This window comes from Oncorhynchus tshawytscha, linkage group LG05 (genome assembly GCF_018296145.1).
Source record: "Oncorhynchus tshawytscha isolate Ot180627B linkage group LG05, Otsh_v2.0, whole genome shotgun sequence".
Taxonomy (NCBI): Eukaryota; Metazoa; Chordata; class Actinopteri; order Salmoniformes; family Salmonidae; genus Oncorhynchus; species Oncorhynchus tshawytscha.
In genome coordinates this window covers 47,083,167-47,103,558 of record NC_056433.1, presented here as the reverse complement: position 1 = coordinate 47,103,558, position 20,392 = coordinate 47,083,167, and the positions used below count along the sequence as shown (strand labels likewise).

The 20,392-nt window shown below is 42.0% G+C and overlaps 1 protein-coding gene across 2 annotated transcripts in view; it reads right to left on the bottom strand.

The window, feature by feature from the left end:
- LOC112250681 (RAB GTPase activating protein 1-like) overlaps positions 1-20,392 on the bottom strand; it is a 160,674-nt gene that overhangs the window by 123,549 nt on the left and 16,733 nt on the right. For both annotated transcript variants that reach the window (XM_024421026.2, XM_024421027.2), the window contains exons 4-10: positions 14,065-14,281; positions 12,296-12,470; positions 10,698-10,858; positions 10,390-10,500; positions 6,312-6,378; positions 5,957-6,059; positions 2,965-3,131 (exon numbers count right to left, since the gene is read on the bottom strand). In XM_024421026.2, coding sequence (XP_024276794.1) covers positions 2,965-3,131; positions 5,957-6,059; positions 6,312-6,378; positions 10,390-10,500; positions 10,698-10,858; positions 12,296-12,470; positions 14,065-14,281 — 1,001 coding nt within the window. The remainder of the gene's footprint in view (positions 1-2,964; positions 3,132-5,956; positions 6,060-6,311; positions 6,379-10,389; positions 10,501-10,697; positions 10,859-12,295; positions 12,471-14,064; positions 14,282-20,392) is intronic.

The following is a 20,392-nucleotide window of genomic DNA, read 5'->3' as shown; positions in this document are numbered from 1 at the left end:
GACACCTTCAATGCTGCAGAAATGTTTTGTTACCCTTCCCCAGATCTGTGCCGTGGCACAATTCTGTCTTGGAGCTCTACGGACAATTCCTTCGACCTCATGGCTTGGTTTTTGTTCTGACATGAAAATCATGTCCAATCAATTGAATTTACCACAGGTGGACTCCAATCAATCACATTTATAAAGCCCTTTTTACATCAGCCGATGTCAAAGTGCTATACAGAAATCAAGTTGTAGAAACATCAAGGATAATCAATAGAAACAGGATGCACCTGAGCTCAATTTCGTGTCTCATAGCAAAGTGTCTGTTTTTATTTTTAATACATTTGAAAACAATTCTAAAACCCTGTTTTTGCTTTGTCATTATCGTGTATTTTGTGTAGATGCTGAGGATTCTTTTTTAGATCCATTTTAGAATAAGCCTGTAACGTAACAAAATATTTTCCGAAGGCACAGTATATATTTAATTAAAAGTCTCATTAAAGGTTTGGCTACATTTTCATGCACCTCATGTCGGCCCAGACGGCAACCCTAGCCACGTCCTCAGAGCATGCGCAGACCAGCTGGCTGGTGTGTTTACAGACATATTCAATCAATCCCTATCCCAGTCTGTTGTCCCCACATGCTTCAAGATGGCCACCATTGTTCCTGTTCCTATCGCCCCCTTTGCACTCACTTCTGTCATCATGAAGTGCTTTGAGAGGCTAGTTAAGGATCATATTACCTTCGTCCTACCCGATACCCTAGACCCACTCCAATTTGCTTACCACTGACGATGCAATCGCCATCACACTGCCCTATACCATCTGGACAAAAGGAATACCTATGTAAAAATGCTATTAGTTGACTACAGCTCAGCATTTAACACCATAGTACCCTCCAAACTCGTCACTAAGCTCGAGACCCTGGGTCTCGACCCCACCCTGTGCAACTGGGTCCTGGACTTACTGACAGGTCACCCCAGGTGGTGAAGGTAGGAAACAACATCTCCACCCTACTGTTCATAAACACTGGGGCCCCACAAGGGTGTGTTCGCAGCCCTCTCCTGTACTCGCTGTCGACCCATGACTGCGTGGCCATGCACGCTTCCAACTCAAATCATCAAGTTTGCAGATGACAAAACAGTGGTAGGCTTGATTACCAACAACGACGAGACGGCCTACAGGGAGGAGGTGAGTGCCCTTGGAGTGTGGTGTCAGGAAAATAACCTCTCACTCAACGTCAACAAAACAAATGACATGATCGTGGACTTCAGGAAACAGCAGAGGGAGCACATCTGCACAAAGCATCACCGGGGGCAAACTACCTGCTCTCCAGGCCACCTACAAAACCCAATGTCACAGGAAGGCCAAAAAGATCATCAAGGACAAAAACCACCCGAGCCACTGCCTGTTCACCCAGCTATCATCCAGAAGGCGAGATCAGTGCAGGTGCATCAAAGCGGGCACGGAGAGACTGAAAAACAGCTTCTATCTCAAGGCCATCAGACTGTTATTAAACAGCCATCCCTAACATAGAAAGGCTGCTGTCAACATACAGACTCAAATCTCTGGCCACTTTATTAGATGGACTTAAAAAGGTATCACTAGTCACCTTAAATAACACCACTTTAATAATGTTTACATATCCTACAACACTCATCTCATGTATATAATGCTCTATACCATCTACTGCATCTTGCCTACCCCGCACAGCCATCGCTCATCCATATATTTATATGTACATATTCTTATTCACCCCTTACATTTGTGTGTAAAAGGTAGTAGTTATGAATTTATTAGATTACTTGTTAGATATTACAGCATTGTTGGAACTAGAAGCACAAGCATTTCGCTACACTCGCATTAACATCTGCTAACCATGTGTAGGTGACCAATAAAAATGTATTTGATTTGAGCATAGGTCTGAACATGAGACTGTAGACAATACGCATAAGTTAATCACCTACACTTGGACAGGGTAGGCTAATTATTTATGTACATTTACATACACTTGTGTTTTTCTTAACAGAATCGGTACGGTTTTTCGGTTTTCAAATCAAATTTGCCTAGGTTGGTTAATGGCCTTTATGCCCTAGCAGATTGGGCACCAAATGGCCTTTCGAGAGCTAGTAAGCAGAATATACAACATACCTCCTATAAAAGAACCAAAATCCAAAATTTTGTATTGTCTTGATGAGGTATAAGTTGGGCTATTTATTACGTGTGCGATGATGTAAAAGTTGGGCTATTTATTACGTGTGCGATGATGTAAAAGTTGGACTATTTATTACGTGTGCGATGATGTAAAAGTTGGGCTATTTATTACGTGTGCGATGATGTAAAAGTTGGGCTATTTATTACGTGTGCGATGATGTAAAAGTTGGGCTATTTATTACGTGTGCGATGATGTAAAAGTTGGGCTATTTATTACGTGTGCGATGATGTAAAAGTTGGGATATTTATTACGTGTGCGATGATGTAAAAGTTGGGATATTTATTACGTGTGCGATGATGTAAAAGTTGGGATATTTATTACGTGTGTATTGATGTAAAAGTTGGGATATTTATTACGTGTGTATTGATGTAAAAGTTGGGATATTTATTACGTGTGTATTGATGTAAAAGTTGGGATATTTATTAAGTGTGCAATGAGGTATAGGCTGGGATATTTATTACGTGTGCAATGAGGTATAGGCTGGGATATTTATTACGTGTGCGATGAGGTATAGGTTGGGATATTTATTACGTGTGCGATGAGGTATAGGTTGGGATATTTATTACGTGTGCGATGAGGTATAGGTTGGGATATTTATTACGTGTGCGATGAGGTATAGGTTGGGATATTTATTACATGTGCGATGAGGTATAGGTTGGGATATTTATTACATGTGCGATGAGGTATAGGTTGGGATATTTATTATGTGTGTGATGGAGGTTGAGATATTTGGGATATTTATTCATTATTAACTGCCCATTTATTTACCTGTTTGAGTTTGAGGTAGAAGGTCTCGCTAAAGGCCTTGCGGCTAAAGTACCAGAAGCGCTCATTGGCCGGGTAGACGCGCACCAGGGTTTCCAGCAGGAAGCGCACCGGCTCCACCACCTCAGTCACCACCAGGTCCACCGCGACGGTCATGTACACCTGCTTATCTGGAGAGAGACCACCACAGAGAGGACAAGGTCACACACTGGAGGGGGTGTTTGTAGTGCCAACAGCAGTTCCAGAACGTATACTGCATCTGTCTGGGTTAAAGTGGGCGTTGCGGGTTGACACACTAAGTGGACAAAGTGAAATGGTAGGCTATTAGCTTGATTTAATTGTATGTTTATAGAACGCAGAGAAAATATATTGCCTGCTGTTTTAATTAGGTAGACCAAACGTGTACTCCTCAGAGGGCTTGGATTCCACCACGACCACCAGCTGTCAAACTAGCGACAGCAGCACACCTATTCTCTTACCTCACCCTTCCCAGAGAAAGAGACAGCAGACCAATTTAAAACTAGAATCATATAACTACAACCAAGAAACCCAGCATCTTTAAATATCTACGAATTATTTTGAATCTAAGGAAACCGCATTCCAAGTCACAGCATGAGACAAGCTGTGTGTGATATATCGCAATGTAGTGCAGCATAAATCTAAGCTGTCCTCTAGTACCACCAGCCTCATCCAAGTGAAAAAGTTACGTCCGGGGTAACAGATCTTGCAACATCCAATTTCTGGGGTTGAAAAAAAACAGATTGGGAGAAAAATAAACACACAGATAGCAATCGCCGAGCTATGAAACAGAGGGAAAAATAACCCATTTCACAGTGAGAAGGTTTTATTATTGTAATTAACCAGGGGGGAGGGAAAAAAAAGTCTACAAAACTGCCTTGTAAAGGATGGCCTAAAAATAGATTCCAATTATGATAAAAGTCAAGCATAGCATGTTGGTTTAGAAAGATGTTTTAGGAAACGGCATCCCTTCAAGCTTCCGATACCACAGGACTACTTTCCCTGCGTGCCAAATCGCTGACAACAAAGAAGGATTTATTTAGTTGAGACCGCTAGGGCCATTGTTTTTAGAAGTCTTCTCTCTCCCAGTTTTGACATGAAGTAAGCTGTGTGGTTTAATACTGTAGAATCAGAGTCTTGAGTCTATGGTAGAAGGCTGTTTTTGTATAAGTAACAAATAATGTTCATGTTTTGTGGGAAGTCTTCCTTAGCTTTACATTTCAAAAACCATTAGCTACAGTATATCAGTTAAAATCTATACGTATAATTACTAAATGTTCTGGCTCTGGTTTATTATTTACACAAACAGTAATATCCAATGTTTACATGCATGTTCTGGAAGCCAGTTATCACAACTACCTACTTCCTTTTCTACTAGTGAATGGTTTGTTTCCTTTGTGGAGGAATCGTGGCTTTGTAGTTTGGACTACCTAACTCCCCTGAGCTGGGTTGCTTTGACAAGCTGCCATATAGGTTTAAGTCAAACTTTCCTGACTTCCGAGTCAGCAACTCTGCAGCGCTGCTAATTTGTTTGATATAATGAGTTCAGTGAGGTGAGGTCTTGCAGCGCTTGGCAGCATCTTACTGTGCATTACACTGGGACCTGATATATGAAAAGGTGTCCAAACCACCCATGTTTTCAGACAGCCAATTTGGTTTGGGGCATATATCATTTATTTTGCAGGCCATCATAAGGAATAGCTGGTATCAAATGTTAGAGGCAGTGCCTATTTTGTGACTGTTCAAAGTAAGAAATGTTACCACAATTTTAAGTCACTTGAAATGCCTTTAAAAGAAATGTCCTGTGTTGGTTGAGTACAAAAAAAGAAATCATTACAAATAAAAAGGTGCTAGCTATATAGGTCGAGTCTGGTACCACATGGACAGGGCCATTAGCTACAATTAGCACAAATGAAAAGCTCAGCACCAGTAGTCTTCCACATCCACTTTCCTCAGTCTCTGACCCTGTTAACCACTGAGGTTGAACGCTGCTCGCGCTCTAAACCAATCCTGGAGCACAACCACAATGTTGCTAATCTAATAGGCTTTCCCTAGCAAACAGGGGACGTCCTGAGGACATTGTGACGTTCCCATTAGGAACATTGTGACGGTACCGTAAGGGTTTCGGTGCGACGTTATCCCACTGACGCTCTGAGAACATTCTAAGAAAGTGGAATGTTGGTCCCAAGGGAACGTTCTCTGGGGGGACCCTGGTCTAGTTCAATGTACATTCCCAGGACATCACTGAGGACCATGTCAGGACGTTCATTTTACTAATCTTTAGGACGTGGCATGATGGTCCTGAAAACATTCTAAAAAAGGTCCCGACATGGTCCTCAATGATGTCCTGGGAACTACACACAGGACCCCAGAGAACATTCCCTTGGGAACATCACGTGACAGGAACTAGACAAAACCTCCAGGGGACCATTAGACAACATCCGAAGGAACTCCTAAAAACGTCCTCGGGGAATTCCCCAGGACCTACACAAAACCTCCAGGGGACCATTAGACAACATCCGAAGGAACTCCTAAAAACGTCCTCAGGGAAGTCCCCAGGACCTACACAAAACCTCCAGGGAACCATTACAACAATCGTGACGACTTAAGGCGACTATTTTGTGACGTCCCAGGACATCCTAACAACTCATTATTGTTTGCAGGGTCTATAGCAGAAAAAAACAAAAGAAGCAAATAAGTGCCTTCCCCCTGTCAATATCAGAAATTAGGCTTTAATTTGCCATCTCAGCCATCCATCTTCTCAGATGAAAATAGTAAGATAAACACTATAATAGTATAGGAGCTTCCATTTGTGTTGTTTTCTGCTTTATTAGGCAGATGTCCATTAGAATTGATGAAAGAGTCAGAAAATGCTGGTTGGCAATGACATGCTAAAGTATGCTAGTGTGTCAGGCTGGTTGACAATGGCATGCGTAAGTAAGATAGGCTGGTGACAGGGTTGAGGGATGGTTCTCACCTTTAGGTGTGTCTTCATTCAGCACCTGGAAGGCAGCCATGTTGGGGTTCCATGTGCCCGTGATCACATACGACTTTCCATCCGAGCTCTTCCCCATGGACTCCTTCACATAGGCACAAACAGGGCAATGACATACAATCACAGTCAACAGGCCTCAAACGGCAAAGCCATTCCAACCAAAAGCCAAAGAATTGATTTCCAATTCAACTCTGTTTAACCTGTCCAATAAAGAGTACACTAAAGTCAACGAAAGACTAAATAACTAGTCTCAGTGATAGGTCAGTACATAGACATGGGAGTGCTGTTCTGGAACCTGGTTATGTGAATAAAGGAAACCACCGTGATTGCTGCTCACCATGTCTAGAAGATGCATGTCACTGTTCCGAACCTTCTGCCCTGGGCTCAGCAACATCCCAAAACACCTGAGGGAGAGGAACACAGGTCAGGGCCAATGGCTCAAGGGGGCACTGCAACTCACCTTTCATCATTTCTTAAAACCCAAAGTTTGGGTTTTGGCAGAATTTGGATTCCTTATAAAAGACAAAAAGGTATTTGCTGAGAGACTCGTAATTGAATAAAATCAAATAATTAAAAAAAAATTCTCCATCAGCGTGGCAGTAGCAAAGCTACAGGTATATTTTGTTACAGTGACCCAATTCTGAAGACTCTAGTCGAATGCTGGTGTGGGTGAATATGCATGGGTCTATTTATAAATTCAAAGAATCCAAAATGAACTACAGCAAAGCAGTGCCAATATCAATATCACTTGGAGACAGGGACCACTGTGTGCCTGTTTCTTATGATAGGTGCGCCATCAAGTGGTTGCGCTGAGAATCACTACTTCATAAGAATATAAACCATTTATTATGCTTCCACAGAACAAAGATACTCATCTGAAGAGATTTGATTTCCCCCCTCCTTCATAAGGTTGACCTAGAACTTTCCTACACATGACATTACTGATGTAAGAAGGCATGACTTACTTGTGCGAGCTACTATTATTGGACTCCCGAGTGCTTGAAGCATCACTACAGACACCCTGGATCGAATCCAGACCATCACAACCGGCCGTGATTGCGAGTCCCATAGACTCTTCCGGGTTTGCGTCGTCCGGGTTTGGCCGGTGTAGGCCGTCATTGTAAGTAAGAATGTTATTATACGACTTGCCTAATTAAATAAAGGTTCAATTAAACCAAAAAAATGATTCACAAGGCTTCAGGGTCAGACGGATTAACAGGACGAGTACTCAGAGCATGCGCTGACCAGCTGGCAAGTGTCTTCACTGACATTTCCAACCTCTCCCTGACCAAGTCTAACACCTACATGTTTCAAGCAGACCACCATATAGCTATGAAATGCTTTGAAACGCTGGTGACGACTCACATCAACACCATCATCCCAGACACCCTAGGCCCACTCCAATTCGCATTACGGAATCCACAGACGATGCAATCTCTACTGCACTCCACACATCCCTATCCCACTTGGACAAATGGAAAGCCTATGTGAGAAAGCTGTTCATAGACTACAGCTCAGCATTCAGCACCATAGTAACCTCCAAGCCCATCACTAAACTCAGGACCCTGGGATTGAACACCTCCCTCTGCAACTGGATCCAGGACTTCCTGGTGGGTCGCCCCCAGGTGGTGAGGGTAGGCAATGCCATCTGCCACGCTGACCCTCAACACGGGTGCCCCTCATGGGAGCATGCCTAGTCCCCTCCTGTAGTCCCTGTTCACCCACGACTGCATGGCCGTGCACGACTCTGATGAGCCAGTCTACAAGGGAGGTCGTCAGAGAACAAGAACCTCTCCCTCAATGTCAGCAAGACAAAGGAGCTGATCGTGGACTACAGGAAACGGAGGGCCAAGCATGCCCCCAGCCACGTCGACGGGGCCGTAGTGGAGCAGGTCGAGAGCTTCAAGTTACTCAGTGTCCACATCACTAAGGAATTATCATGGTCCATACACACATATGTGCAGGGGGCACGACAACGCCTCTTCCTCCTCAGGAGGCTGAAAAGATTTGTCAAGGGTCCTCAAGAAGTTCTACAGCTACACCATCTTGATTGGCAGCACCACCGCTTGGTAAGGCATCTGCATGGTAGTGCGTACAGCCCAGTACATCACTGCAATCCAGGACCTCTATACCAGGCAGTGTCAGAGGAAGGCCCTAAAAATTGTCAAAGACTCTAGCCCCCCAAGTCAGACTGTTCTCTCAGCTACCACATGGCAAACCATACCGATGCACCATACCATACCGAGTCTAAAGTCTGGAACCAACAGGACCCCGAACAGCTTCTACCCCAAGCCATAAGACTGCTAAATAGTTAGTCAGTAGCTATTGATTAACTAACTATCTGTGTTTGTCTCATTACATGCACTGCTGTTACTGCTATTTGTCTATAATTTTGCCTAGTCACGTTATTCCTACTATATGTATACTGAAATAAAACGCAACATGCAACCATTTCAAAGATTTACAGTTCATATGAGGTAGTCAGTCAATTGAAAGTAATTCATTAGGCCCTAATTGATTGATTTCACATGACTGGGAATACAGATATGCATCTGTTGGTCACAGATAGTAAAAATGCTTATTTTTCTTTTTTTAATTTAAGGGCCTCAAAATCTAGTTACGGTATTTCTGTGCGTTCAAATTGCCGTCGATAAAATGCTAATGTGTTCGTTGTCCATAGCTTATGTCTGCCCATACCATAATCCCACCACCACGGGGCACTCTGTTCACAAAGTTGACATCCGCAAACCGCTCCCCCACACAATAACATACGTGGTCTGCGGTTGAGGCCAGATAGACATTCTGCCAAAATCTCTAAAACGACGTTGGAAGCGGCTTAATGGTAGTGAAATTAACATAAAATTCTCTGGCATCAGCTCTGGTGAGCATTCCTGCAGTCCGCATGCCAACTGCACGCTCCCTCAAAACTTGAGACATTTGTGGCATTGTGTTGTGTGACAAAACAGCACATTTTAGAGTGGCCTATATTGTCCCTAGCACAAGGTGCACCTGTGTAATGATCATGCTGTTTAATCAGCCTCTTGATATGCCACACCTGTCAGTTGGATGGATTATCCTGGCAAAGAAATGCTCACTAAAAGGGATGTAAACAAATTTGTGCACAATATTTGAGAGAAATAAGCTTTTTGTGCGTATGGAACATTTCTGGGATCTTTTATTTCAGCTAATGAAACATTTACATATTGCCTTCGTATTTTTGTTCAGTGTACATATCTACCTCAATTACCTCATACCCCTGCACATGGACTTGTGCATAAAGCCAAGTTATCAATTCTCATTGTTAATTTATTCCTTGTGTTATAATTGTTCAATTTTTCTGCATTACTGGGAAGGGCCCATTAGTAAGCATTCCACTGTTAGTTTTACACGTTCTTTATGGAGCATGTGACAAATAAAATGTAATTTATAGAAACTGACATGACAACACGCACACACACAATTTTTGTTTAGGTAAGCCACTTGAGCAAAACGAGTAGGCAGAATGACACACCGTCACTGCTTAAAGGAGATATGAACATTAAAAAAAAGACAGTTGAAACTAAAAAATAGGATGTAAGGCGTCTGCCTGGTCCCGTGTGGCTGAGTTGGTAGAGCACGCAGTGCCATGGTTGTGGGTTAGTTTCCCACGGGGGACCAGTACGAAAATGTACACAAATGTATGCACTCACTCCTGTAAATCACTCTGGATAATAACCTCTGCTAAATACAGTGAGAGCTGAATGTGATTTTTTTATTATTTGTAATACATTAGCAAAAATGTCTACGAAACAGTTTTTGCTTTATCATTTTTGGGTATTGTGTGTAGATTGAGGGGGAAAAAAGCCATTTAATCCATTTCAGAATAAGGCTGTAATGTAACAAAATGTGGAAAAAGCCAAGGGGTCTGTATACTTTCCAAATGAACTGTAACTAAGTAATTAAATGCCTTTCAGAAGACACAAAACAGACTGACAAAGGAAGCTGTTACTGTTCAAGCAAGGAAGCTAAACTGCTACAGTCTAAACCTGTAAACATACTCACATCACAATGACTTTATCCTAGACTAGCATAGAGTGAAATGAGGACACTCGCTCTTCCGGCTCTTCACTGTGCAATTCTCGAATGACTATGTGTTAGCTGATCTTATCTTCATTGTTTCATTTCCAATGACTCAGCATGAAAAAGACATTCAAACTAAAAATCACACAAAAAAAATGTGGGGGTCTATTGCATAATATTTCCTTAAGTCAAGCTTTACCACAGTCTCCCTCTTGTACTTACCAATATGACCCAGAGGGGGTGTGTGTTCTTGTGCATATCAAGAACAGCATGCTACAGTATAGGACAGTGGTGCTGTCTAGTGTATGCAGCTCAGAAGGCCTTACAGAAGGGTCAAATAGGCAGTAGCCCCTCACCTCTCAATGCCCAGCTCTTGGTTGCTCATCTGCTGGACCATGACCACCACCTTCTTCTGCACGCCCTGCCGCAGCTTGAAGTAGAACTTGTCCCGGTCCTTGGGAACTGGACTGAGGAGAGGAGAATGGGGGAAGATGAAGACGGACAGTCACATAAAGTATGTTGTTGGCTTAAAGGTCTGTTAAAGTGAGTGAGTGAGTGAGTGAGTGAGTGAGTGAGTGAGTGAGTGAGTGAGTGAGTGCTTTCACCCCATAGCATGCATAAGTGTGTGTGTGTGTGTGAGCACATTTAGTGGCTTCATGCTGACCTATAGTTTCCCTTGCTGTCGTCCTCCCGCACCTCCAGTGAGACTGTGAAGCTGAAGAGGTCACTGTCGGGGGAGAGGGGCAGGGCCGAGTCCCTCACGTCAGGGGCTGGCTTGGAGGAGCGGCGGAACGCTGTGGAGAAACTGTACAGGATCCGGCTCACCTGTAGGAAGAGAGGAGGCTTTATAGTCTATTAGAATAGAAGGTTGTCTTTTCACTCCGACAATATTTTTTTTTTCATAGGTGGAGAAATGTGTACTTCTTTGACGTGCCATGTTCAGGTGGCAAGCAGACAAACAAAAAAGGGCTAATTAAAGTTAAGCAATGACAATAATAATAATAATAATAATAATAATAATAATAATAAACGTACGCTAGCTAGCTTGGTTTATGAACTAGCTAGCTACAGTAGCTAACTAATTAGTTTTCTGTCTAGTACTGGCAAATAACAGATTTTATTTCAAATCAGCCAACCCATGAGAACCTTTCATGATGGAGTTGCAGTAGTTCTAACGTTACTTTGTTATTATTTTATCAAGGAACAGCAACTTCGTGGCTTCAATTGTCAAGTAGGCTAGCTACTTTGTTTTCAACTCACGAAGGGTGTAACAGGAAGGATTTAATTTAACGAGGATTCATTTAAAACTAGGTTTAAAATTTGGTGCAACAGAATTAATAGATAAACCTTGATTTAACCCAGTTTAAGAGTTAATCCATGTTGGTTTAACCCACCCTGTTTTACGAGGGTCCTGAACCTCCCTATTTTTAACACTACTGATATTGCCCAAAAAGAGTATAATGATATTTCCCATTGACTGATCATAGTTTTTCAGATCCCCTAAGTTTGACCTTTTTTTTTCTTCCCTTTTGGCACAATAGAAATGGATCCCAGAAAATAATCAATCCGATTAAGTATATTTTACGAGATCCGGGTTTTTAAGCCTCCAAATATTAGTCAATTCCAACGTGTACATAGTATTCGTTACTTCTGAGCGCCAGACAGTGATAGTTGGTAGTATGATTAACTTCACGGTCCACTGACATACTTAAAACTGTATTTTAGTCCTGTACCCTTCTAATAGAGGTATTTGTATCTTGGGAGACTCATTTGATTAATATAAATGTTTCCAAATAAGTTTGCATCAACATTATAGATTTATGACCCATCGTTGGATATTTTCTTCATCGGCATTAGTTTCTCATTGCCAGTGAATTTCTGTTAGTGTCTCCAAACTCACTTTAGTCGAGTCGTCAGCTATTTGGTCCATGGTCGCCTCGTCAGCTACTTGGTCCATGGTTGCCTTGTTTCACTGCGTTTATCGCCGTGTTTGTTTGTCTTTATTTCTCGATCTAGTATTTGCCATAACATGCAGTTGCATACATAATGTTTCAGTTATTTCTTAACTTTAGAGTCGAGTTCTTTCCTTATTAAGAGGCATATTTTAGTAAAGAGAGGGAATGCCAAACGGATCACCTTCCCCTGACTACCTCAGTTGCCATCTTGACTACCTCCAAATCAAGTGTATGTTTACACCATTACTGTATATTGCTCCCTGTACCAATAATGATTATCCAGACAATAAATAGAATAGTGACTCACAGCTTCCTTGATATGGCAGGAGAAGACATGGATCTGAAAATCCTCAGAGCTACGGTAGCTCTCAGTGAAGGAGAAGCAGTCGCTCTCGATGGAGCCCTCGCGACCCCGAGAGCAGAACAGCACCTTGTAGATGGGGAAAGAAGCGATCTCCGTGCCCGATGCCTGGTCCACGATCCTGAGGCATGGGAGACGACTTTCAAGTCATTAAGCCTGGCAAATCCTATTGAAATGTTCCTTGCAAAAACAATCGGACCTATAGATCTTAGAAAAAGGATTGTGCCTAATATAGTGACATTAACAGGGACATACAATTGGTTGACATTTTGGCAAAGATCTGAGTGCTACTGCTTTTCTTTATCTGGGATAGTCCCCACAAAGTTTTTAGAACAATCAAAATCTCTGAGCTCTCCATAAGTGTGTACAGTAGGAGTTAGAAGTTGTTTAGTTAAGACTTGGCCCCCTAAGACTCATACACATTGACGTTAGTGTATTTTATTTTATTTTTGTACTAATTTCCTCTGATGTAATCAGTCATGTTATTTCCCACAAATGACGTGTGAGCTTCTCATCTGGCAAAAGCAATAAGAAAGAGATTTCATAACCACATGGTTCATTATTTAATTTCCTCTTTCTGGCAACGTCTGTGGTGGCCCAGGGCCTGCAAGCTGACTTCTGATCTCCAGTTGGGGCTCCCGAGTGGCGCAGCGGTATAAGGCATTGCATTTCACTGCAGTCCCTGGTTCGAATCCAGGCTGCATGATTGGGAGTCCCATAGGGCGGCGCACAATTGGCCCAGCGTCGTCCGGATTTGGCCGGGGAAGGCCGTCATTGTATGTAAGAATTTGTTCTTAACTGACTTGCCTAGTTAAATAAAAAGGTTTTAAATTATTTTCCATTATGAAGCTTACTGTTCCTCAGAACAGTGGAGCCAGTCACATTTGTTTGTAAATAGCACAACGGGAGAAAGCAGGAGTGTTCAATATCTGTCAGTGAGTCTCCGTTGTGCAGCGCAGCGCACATGAGGTGATAAAGTTTCACCTGTTTGCAATCCATTGCTAAATGTTTGCCCCCAGATATCTTATAATGGCTTCCTGCTAGCAGTCAAAAAGCTCTGGAAGAGTTCTGTACAGTTGCCTTTTTTTCAACTGTGCTTCCTACTAGTGTTTTTTCTCCTCTTCTGTTCTTCTCCCATCCGTTCCAGGTATACAAGCTCTTCCTTCAGAATAGCATGCATCACAACTTTGTTCATTTGCACAATTTCTCTCATTCACTTTTGCTTGTAAATGTCCACACTCACCGAAAATGACATTTGGTAGCTACTAGCTATGTTGGGATTTGCCTGTCTTTGCAATTAGTTGTGTTTGTTTTCGCTCATTAACGTTTCACTATTACTTTGCGCAAATCTTATTAGCATTCTTGTAATAAGGGGCCTAATAGTCTTTCCTCGCATTTTTAGTGCCCCTTGTGTGCTATGTCGGTAATACCATAAATCCCGGGATGAAAAAAGGACGGTATAACTGTATGAAAATCTGGATACCACCCATGCCTAGTTGCAAGCATATGGTCTGTTATTTCAGGAGAAATGCCCCAGAGCTCAAAAAAATAGAACACATTCATATATACACTGCAGTGGTGCAGTATATTGGTGCATGTGATAACTGATCTGACACATGTTGAGCACAGAGGGCAAAACATGACAGAGTTGCTACGCTCTACCCACAGTGACCACACACACACACTTCACATAGTAGAGTCTCTATATGACTGACCTGACGCAGCCCTCGGGTACATTGGGCACATGGAGGGTGATGGGAATTGGGATGGCACTCTCTGCCCGTAGCGTGGTCATGGCTCTCAGGGCCTCGGGCTCACTGCGAGGGGCCTTCACCCACGTACAGCCCAGGTAGGACAGCTTACTGAACTGAACACTGTCCTCCTCCTGGACTGGAGGACTGCCCTGCCCTGCGGGAGGACACACTGACTCCACTGAGGGGCAGACAGACAAAAGGTCAAAGGTTACTTATTGCTTAGAATGATAGGGTAGACAAGGTTAGCTCTGTGGAATAAATGAGTTGCCTAATCCTAGGTAAATACTCAGTAAAATGGTACCTGAATTTACAAAATTATTATTTGGTGCTATTATAATTTAGCTTTTGATAAAAGTAACTTGATGCAAAGTTTAATGCTAAAGTAGTACAGAGGAAAATGGAAATCAAGAGAGGGTGGTCTACGGAAATAGGTGGGATGGGCTGAGAGTGGCTGAGGGCTGGGATTAAAGCTCATGATCTGTCATAGTTATGATCAAGAAAACACTACATATCATGTATACCGGGTATTTCACTTTTATTTTATCAGGGATAATACTGAGCCCAAGGTGTCTTTTACAGATTAATTACATACAGTGCATTTGGAATGTATTCAGCCCTTCCCTTTGCCCACGTTGTTACATTACAGCCTTATTGAAAAATGTTTTAAATCACTTTTGGCCCTCAATCTACACACAATACCCCATAATGACAAAGCAAAAAACAAGTTTTTAGAAATGTTTGCAAATATAACAATATTTAAAAACAGAAATACCTTATTTAGATAAGTACTCAGACCCTTTGCTATGAGACTCGAAATTGAGCGAAGGTGCATCCTGTTTCCATTGATCAGATGTTTCTACCCCTTGATTAGAGTCCAATTGTGGTAAATTCAATTGATTGGACATGATTTGAGATTGGACATGATTTGAGAAGGCACATACCTGCCTATGTAAGGTCCCACAGTTGACAGTGCATGTCAGAGCAAAAACCAAGCCATGAGGTAGAAAGAAGTGTCCGTAGAGCCCCAAAACAGAACTGTGTCGAGGCACAGATGTGGGGAAGGGTACCAAAAACATTACTGCAGCATTGAAGGTCCCCAAGAACACAGTGGCCTCCATCATTCTTAAATGGAAGACATTTGGAACTACCGAGACTCTTCCTAGAGCTGTCCAAACTGAGCAACAGGGGAGAAGGTCCTTGGTCAGGGAGGTGACCAAGAACCCAATGGTCACTGACAGAGCTCCAGAGTTCTGCATGGAGTTTGCCAAAAGGCACCAAAAGGACTCAGACCATGAGAAACAAGATTCTGTGGTCTGATGAAACCAAGATTGAACTCTGGCCTGAATGCCAAGCGTCACCTCTGGAGGAAACCTGGCACTATCCCTATGGTGAAGCATGGTGGTGGCAGCAACATGCTGTGGGGATGTTTTTCCACATCAGATAGGACTGGGAGACTAGTCAGGATTGAGAGAAAGATTAACGGAGCAAAGTACAGAGAGATCCTACTCCAGAGCACTCAAGGCATTAGACTGGGGTGAAGGTTCACCTTCTAACGGGGCAACAACCCTAAGCACACAGCCAAGACAACACAGGAGTGGCTTCCGACAAGTCTCTGAATGTCCTTGAGGGGCCCAGCAACAGCCCGGACTTGAACCTGATCGAACATCTCTGGAGAGACCTGAAAAGAGCTTTGCAGCAACACTGTAACGTAACAAAATGTGGAAGAAGTCAAGGGGTCAGAATAATTTCCAAATGCACTGTACATGTCAGTACATACACACAACAAGTAGGTCACATGGGGGAGAGGCGTTGTGCCGTGATTTGGTTTATTTAATTTTTTTAAACCAGGTTTGCGGTTCACTTGCGCTTTATAAGGTGGAAGGGACTTCCATGCACTCATGGCTCTGTATAATACTGTACGTTTCCTTGAATTTGCTCTGGACCTGGGGACTGTGAAAAGACCCCTGGTGGCATGTCTGGTGGGGTAAGTGTGTGTGTGTTAGTGCTGTGTGTAAGATGGCAAAGCAAACAATTGAATTTCCAACACGTTTCTTATAAAAACAAGAAGTGACCCAGTCAGTCTCCTCAACTCTAAACCAAGAGAGACTGGCATGGGTAGTATTAATATTAGCCCTCTGATTACAATGAAGAGCAGCACGAGCTGCAGCTTTATTAGGTCTTTCTTTGCAGCACTTGACCATATGACTTGACAACAATCAAGATAAAACTAGAGCCTGCAGGACTTGCTTTGTGGAGTGATGTGTTTCCCCCTATTTACAACCACTGAATATATATGTTTTGACCATGACAGTTTTCAATCTAAGGTAACACCAAGTTACTTAGTCTCCTCAACTTGTTCAACAGCCACAACATTCATTAACAGATTCACCTGGTCTAAAACCTGACTGATGTACATTTAGAATACATTTCAAACATAAGAAAGTTATTTGCTGAGAATGAATCAAGGATTCTAATATTTTAGCTCGGCAAGAATGTTTAGAAATAGACAAATAATTATTTAGGTCACAAGAGTCAAAAGCTTTGTGAAAAGGGGAGTACATGGGCTGCCTTCCAAACCCTGGGGATAGTACCTGATCTAATCTTCAAGATAAAAATATAGGTTAATGATTCAGCAATCAGAGGGGCAGAGAGCTGCAGAAAAAAATGGATTCAGCATATCAGCCCCTGTGGATTTAAGCAAGGCATCTAGCACATCAGATAGTAAATTGTTGAAATGAAAACAAAGATTCACTAGAAGTTGATGGGTTAACCATCGAGTCAGCTAGAGGCTGACAAAAGCAGTTGATTGACTGACCAGGATCAATTAAACCACTGTTTTACTCAAATAAAAAGCCTGCCAAGATGAAATGATGATTAAAAGCATAACTTATCCCATTCTTCTCAGTTATGACACCAGAGTCAGACATTACTTGATTAGGCAGAGAAGAGGAACTTGTACAGTTCGTTGTACAGTGCGTTTACTGTTTTCCAAAATTTAGAAGGATGACAAAAGATGGAGCTTAAAAAGTAAATTGATTTAGCTTTCTTAAATAGAGATATCTGTTTCTCAATTGTCTAATATTGCAAGTCCACTAGAGTCAGTTAACCTTGCTTTGGCCCAGGCCTTATTTCTCATCTGAATAAACTCAGATTACTCAGAAGAAAACCAAGGGTTAGATCTATCATGGACTGAATTGTTTAAAAGGGGTATGTTATCTGCCAGAGGAATAAACAGAGAGGATTATTTTTTCTAGGGTAATGAATACAGGAGACAGAAGCTAAATCACATGTCATGTAAAAACTAGAGGTCAAGTTTTCATAGCCATCGGAAATCGGTATTTTTGGACACTGATTTGGCAGATTTCTTTTTTTTACACCTTTATGTAATCTTTATTTAACTAGGCAAGTCAGTTAAGAACACATTCTTATTTTCAATGACGGCCTAGGAACAGTGGGTTAAAATCAATACACAGAAATATATATTTTTAAACCTGCATATTTAGCTAAAAGAAATCCAGGTTAGCAGGCAATATTAACAAGGTGAAATTGTCACATCTCAATTACGGTTCCGTATTTCACTGAAAGAATAAACGTCTTGTTTTCGAGATGATGGTTTCCGGATTTGGCCATATTAATGACCTAAGGCTCGTATTTCTGTGTGTTATTATGTTATAACTAAGTCTATGATTTGATAGAGCAGTCTGACAGAGGTGGTAGGCAGCAGCAGGCTCGTAAGCATTCCTACAAACAGCACTTTCATGCGTTTGCCAGCAGCGGTTTATGACTTCAAGCCTATCAACTCCCGAGATTTGGCTGGTGTAGCCGATGTGAAATGGCTAGCTAGTTAGCGGGGTGCGCGCTAATAGCGTTTCAAACGTCACTCGCTCTGAGACTTGGAGTAGTTGTTCCCCTTGCTCTGCATGGGTAACGCTGCTTCGAGGGTGGCTGTTGTCATTGTGTTCCTGGTTCGAGCCCAGGGAGGAGCAAGGAGAGGGACAGAAGCTGTACTGTTACACTGGCAATACTAAAGTGCCTATAAGAACATCCAATAGTTAAAGGTTAATGAAATACAAATGGTATAGAGAGAAATAGTCCTATAATTCCAATAACTACAACCTAAAAGTTCTGGGAATATTGAAGACTCCTGTTAAAAAGGAACCACCAGCTTTCATATGTTCTCATGTTCTGAGCAAGGAACTTGAATGTTAGCTTTCTTACATGGCACATATTGCACTTTTACTTTCTTCTCCAACACTTTGTTTTTGCATTATTTAAACCAAATTGAACATGTTTCATTATTTATTTGAGGCTAAATTGATTTTATTCATGCATTATATTAAGTTAAAATAAGTGTTCACTCAGTATTGTTGTAATTGTCATTATTACAAATACGTATAAAAAAAATAATAAAATCGGCCAAGTAAATCGGTATCGGCATTTTTTTGGTCCTCCAATAATCGGTATCGGCATTGAAAAATCATAATCGGTCGACCTCTAGTAAAAACCCTCGAGGAGAACGAACCACTGAGATCAAATGCAAATACTTCACTAGACAAACATTTATGGGGGTTATTATTAAGAATTAAAATCCAATCAATGATGAGTTAACAGGGTTTTTCACATTTCGCCACGTGGGTTTTGATTTAAATCGAGTCAGATTAAAATCAATGCATATACTCTTAAATGTAGTGTCCCCATATTTTGGGACCCTATTAGATTGAATTGAATAAAATAGGGGCTACCATTCTCATACCAGGTTATCTGCAAAAGCAGTGTCTCTGCAGAAAGTTTAGTATCTTGGCTATTGATCTGTGCCTTAAAATCTTTAGTGTGATTTACTAGCATATATGGGCATACGAATGTATAAGGGCAGGCCGAGCCAATGACCTCATTTCAAGACAGCTGCTACCTACATTCCGGTTAGCGTTCTGAAGCATAAACAAAATAAACACGGAATACGTTGATACACACCAAAAGCCAGGACTCCACAGCTCATGAGCATGTTTATTTGTCTGCCTGTAACCTACCGTTATTGACCACAAGCCCAGAGAGTCAAAATGTTTATTTTACACAACGTGTAGGGACACCAAGGAAGTAACCATTCTCACCACACATCATGAGGCATTCAATAACAACCATGTCTCAAGGAGGGTGAAAAAGGAAGAAAGGCCCAATTCCTGTTTCTGTGAAGGACTACAATGCCAGCATGGTGGGTATCGACCTATCTGATGCTTGAGATAGGACCTGGTGGTAGCCTCCACAAGATCAGGAAGTGGTATAAGACTTTTACCACTGTGGACATTGCTACAGTAAATCTGGTTTTCATTCTCCACAAGCAGATGGACAAAGCAAAAAGGTCAAACCCCTCTCTTCCAGTTGGCCTTCCAAGAGCAGCTGGTATTGGAAATGGCTGAATTGGAGGCCCAAAGCAACCTCACACCAATCACAAGACCCCCCACTCAAGGCGAGTGCCACTATCCAACACATATGCCAAAAGACAGAAGGTAGAACTGCAAGCACTGCACAAAACATGGGGAGGGGGGGGGTGAATGGCAGATCTTGTGTCTAAAATGTCCGTTTGCTTTTTGTTTCCTGGCAGAGAGGAACTGCTTCAAAGATGCACAAGCTGAGGTGAAAGTGAAATCTAAATAATCTACACCTGGGATGTAAAAACCAACACCATTTGATAAATAGTTCCGCTTGTTTCTATTTTTGCACCTTTTTTAGTGAAGGACAACTGTGAAACCAAATTTGTGTTTGATAAGCCATTTTTGTATGCATGCACACAAGCATACACGCATGCATGCACACTTTTTGGGGTGACTTAGAAATGTCCTTGTTTTTAATAGAAAAGCACATTTCTTGTCCATTAAAAGAACGTCAAATTGATCAGAAGTATAGTGCAAAACACCAGTCTCAAAGTCTACTACAGTGAAGAGGCGACTCCGGGATTCTGGACTTCTAGGCAGAGTTAAAGAAAAAGTCAAATCTCAGACTTGCCAATAAAAATAAAAAAAGATTTAGATGGGCAAAAGAAAACAGACACTGGACAGAGGAACTCTGCCTAGAAGGAATTGCCTCTTCACTGATGACGTTGAGACTGACGTTTTGTGGGTACTATTTAAATGAAGCTGCCAGTTGAGGACTTGTGAGGCGCCTGGTTCTCAAACTAGACACTAATGTACTTGTCCTCTTGCTCAGTTGTGCACCGGGGCCTCCCACTCCTCTTTCTATTCTGGTTAGAGCCAGTTTGCGCTGTTCTGTTAAGCGTTGTATGGGATCTTCAGTT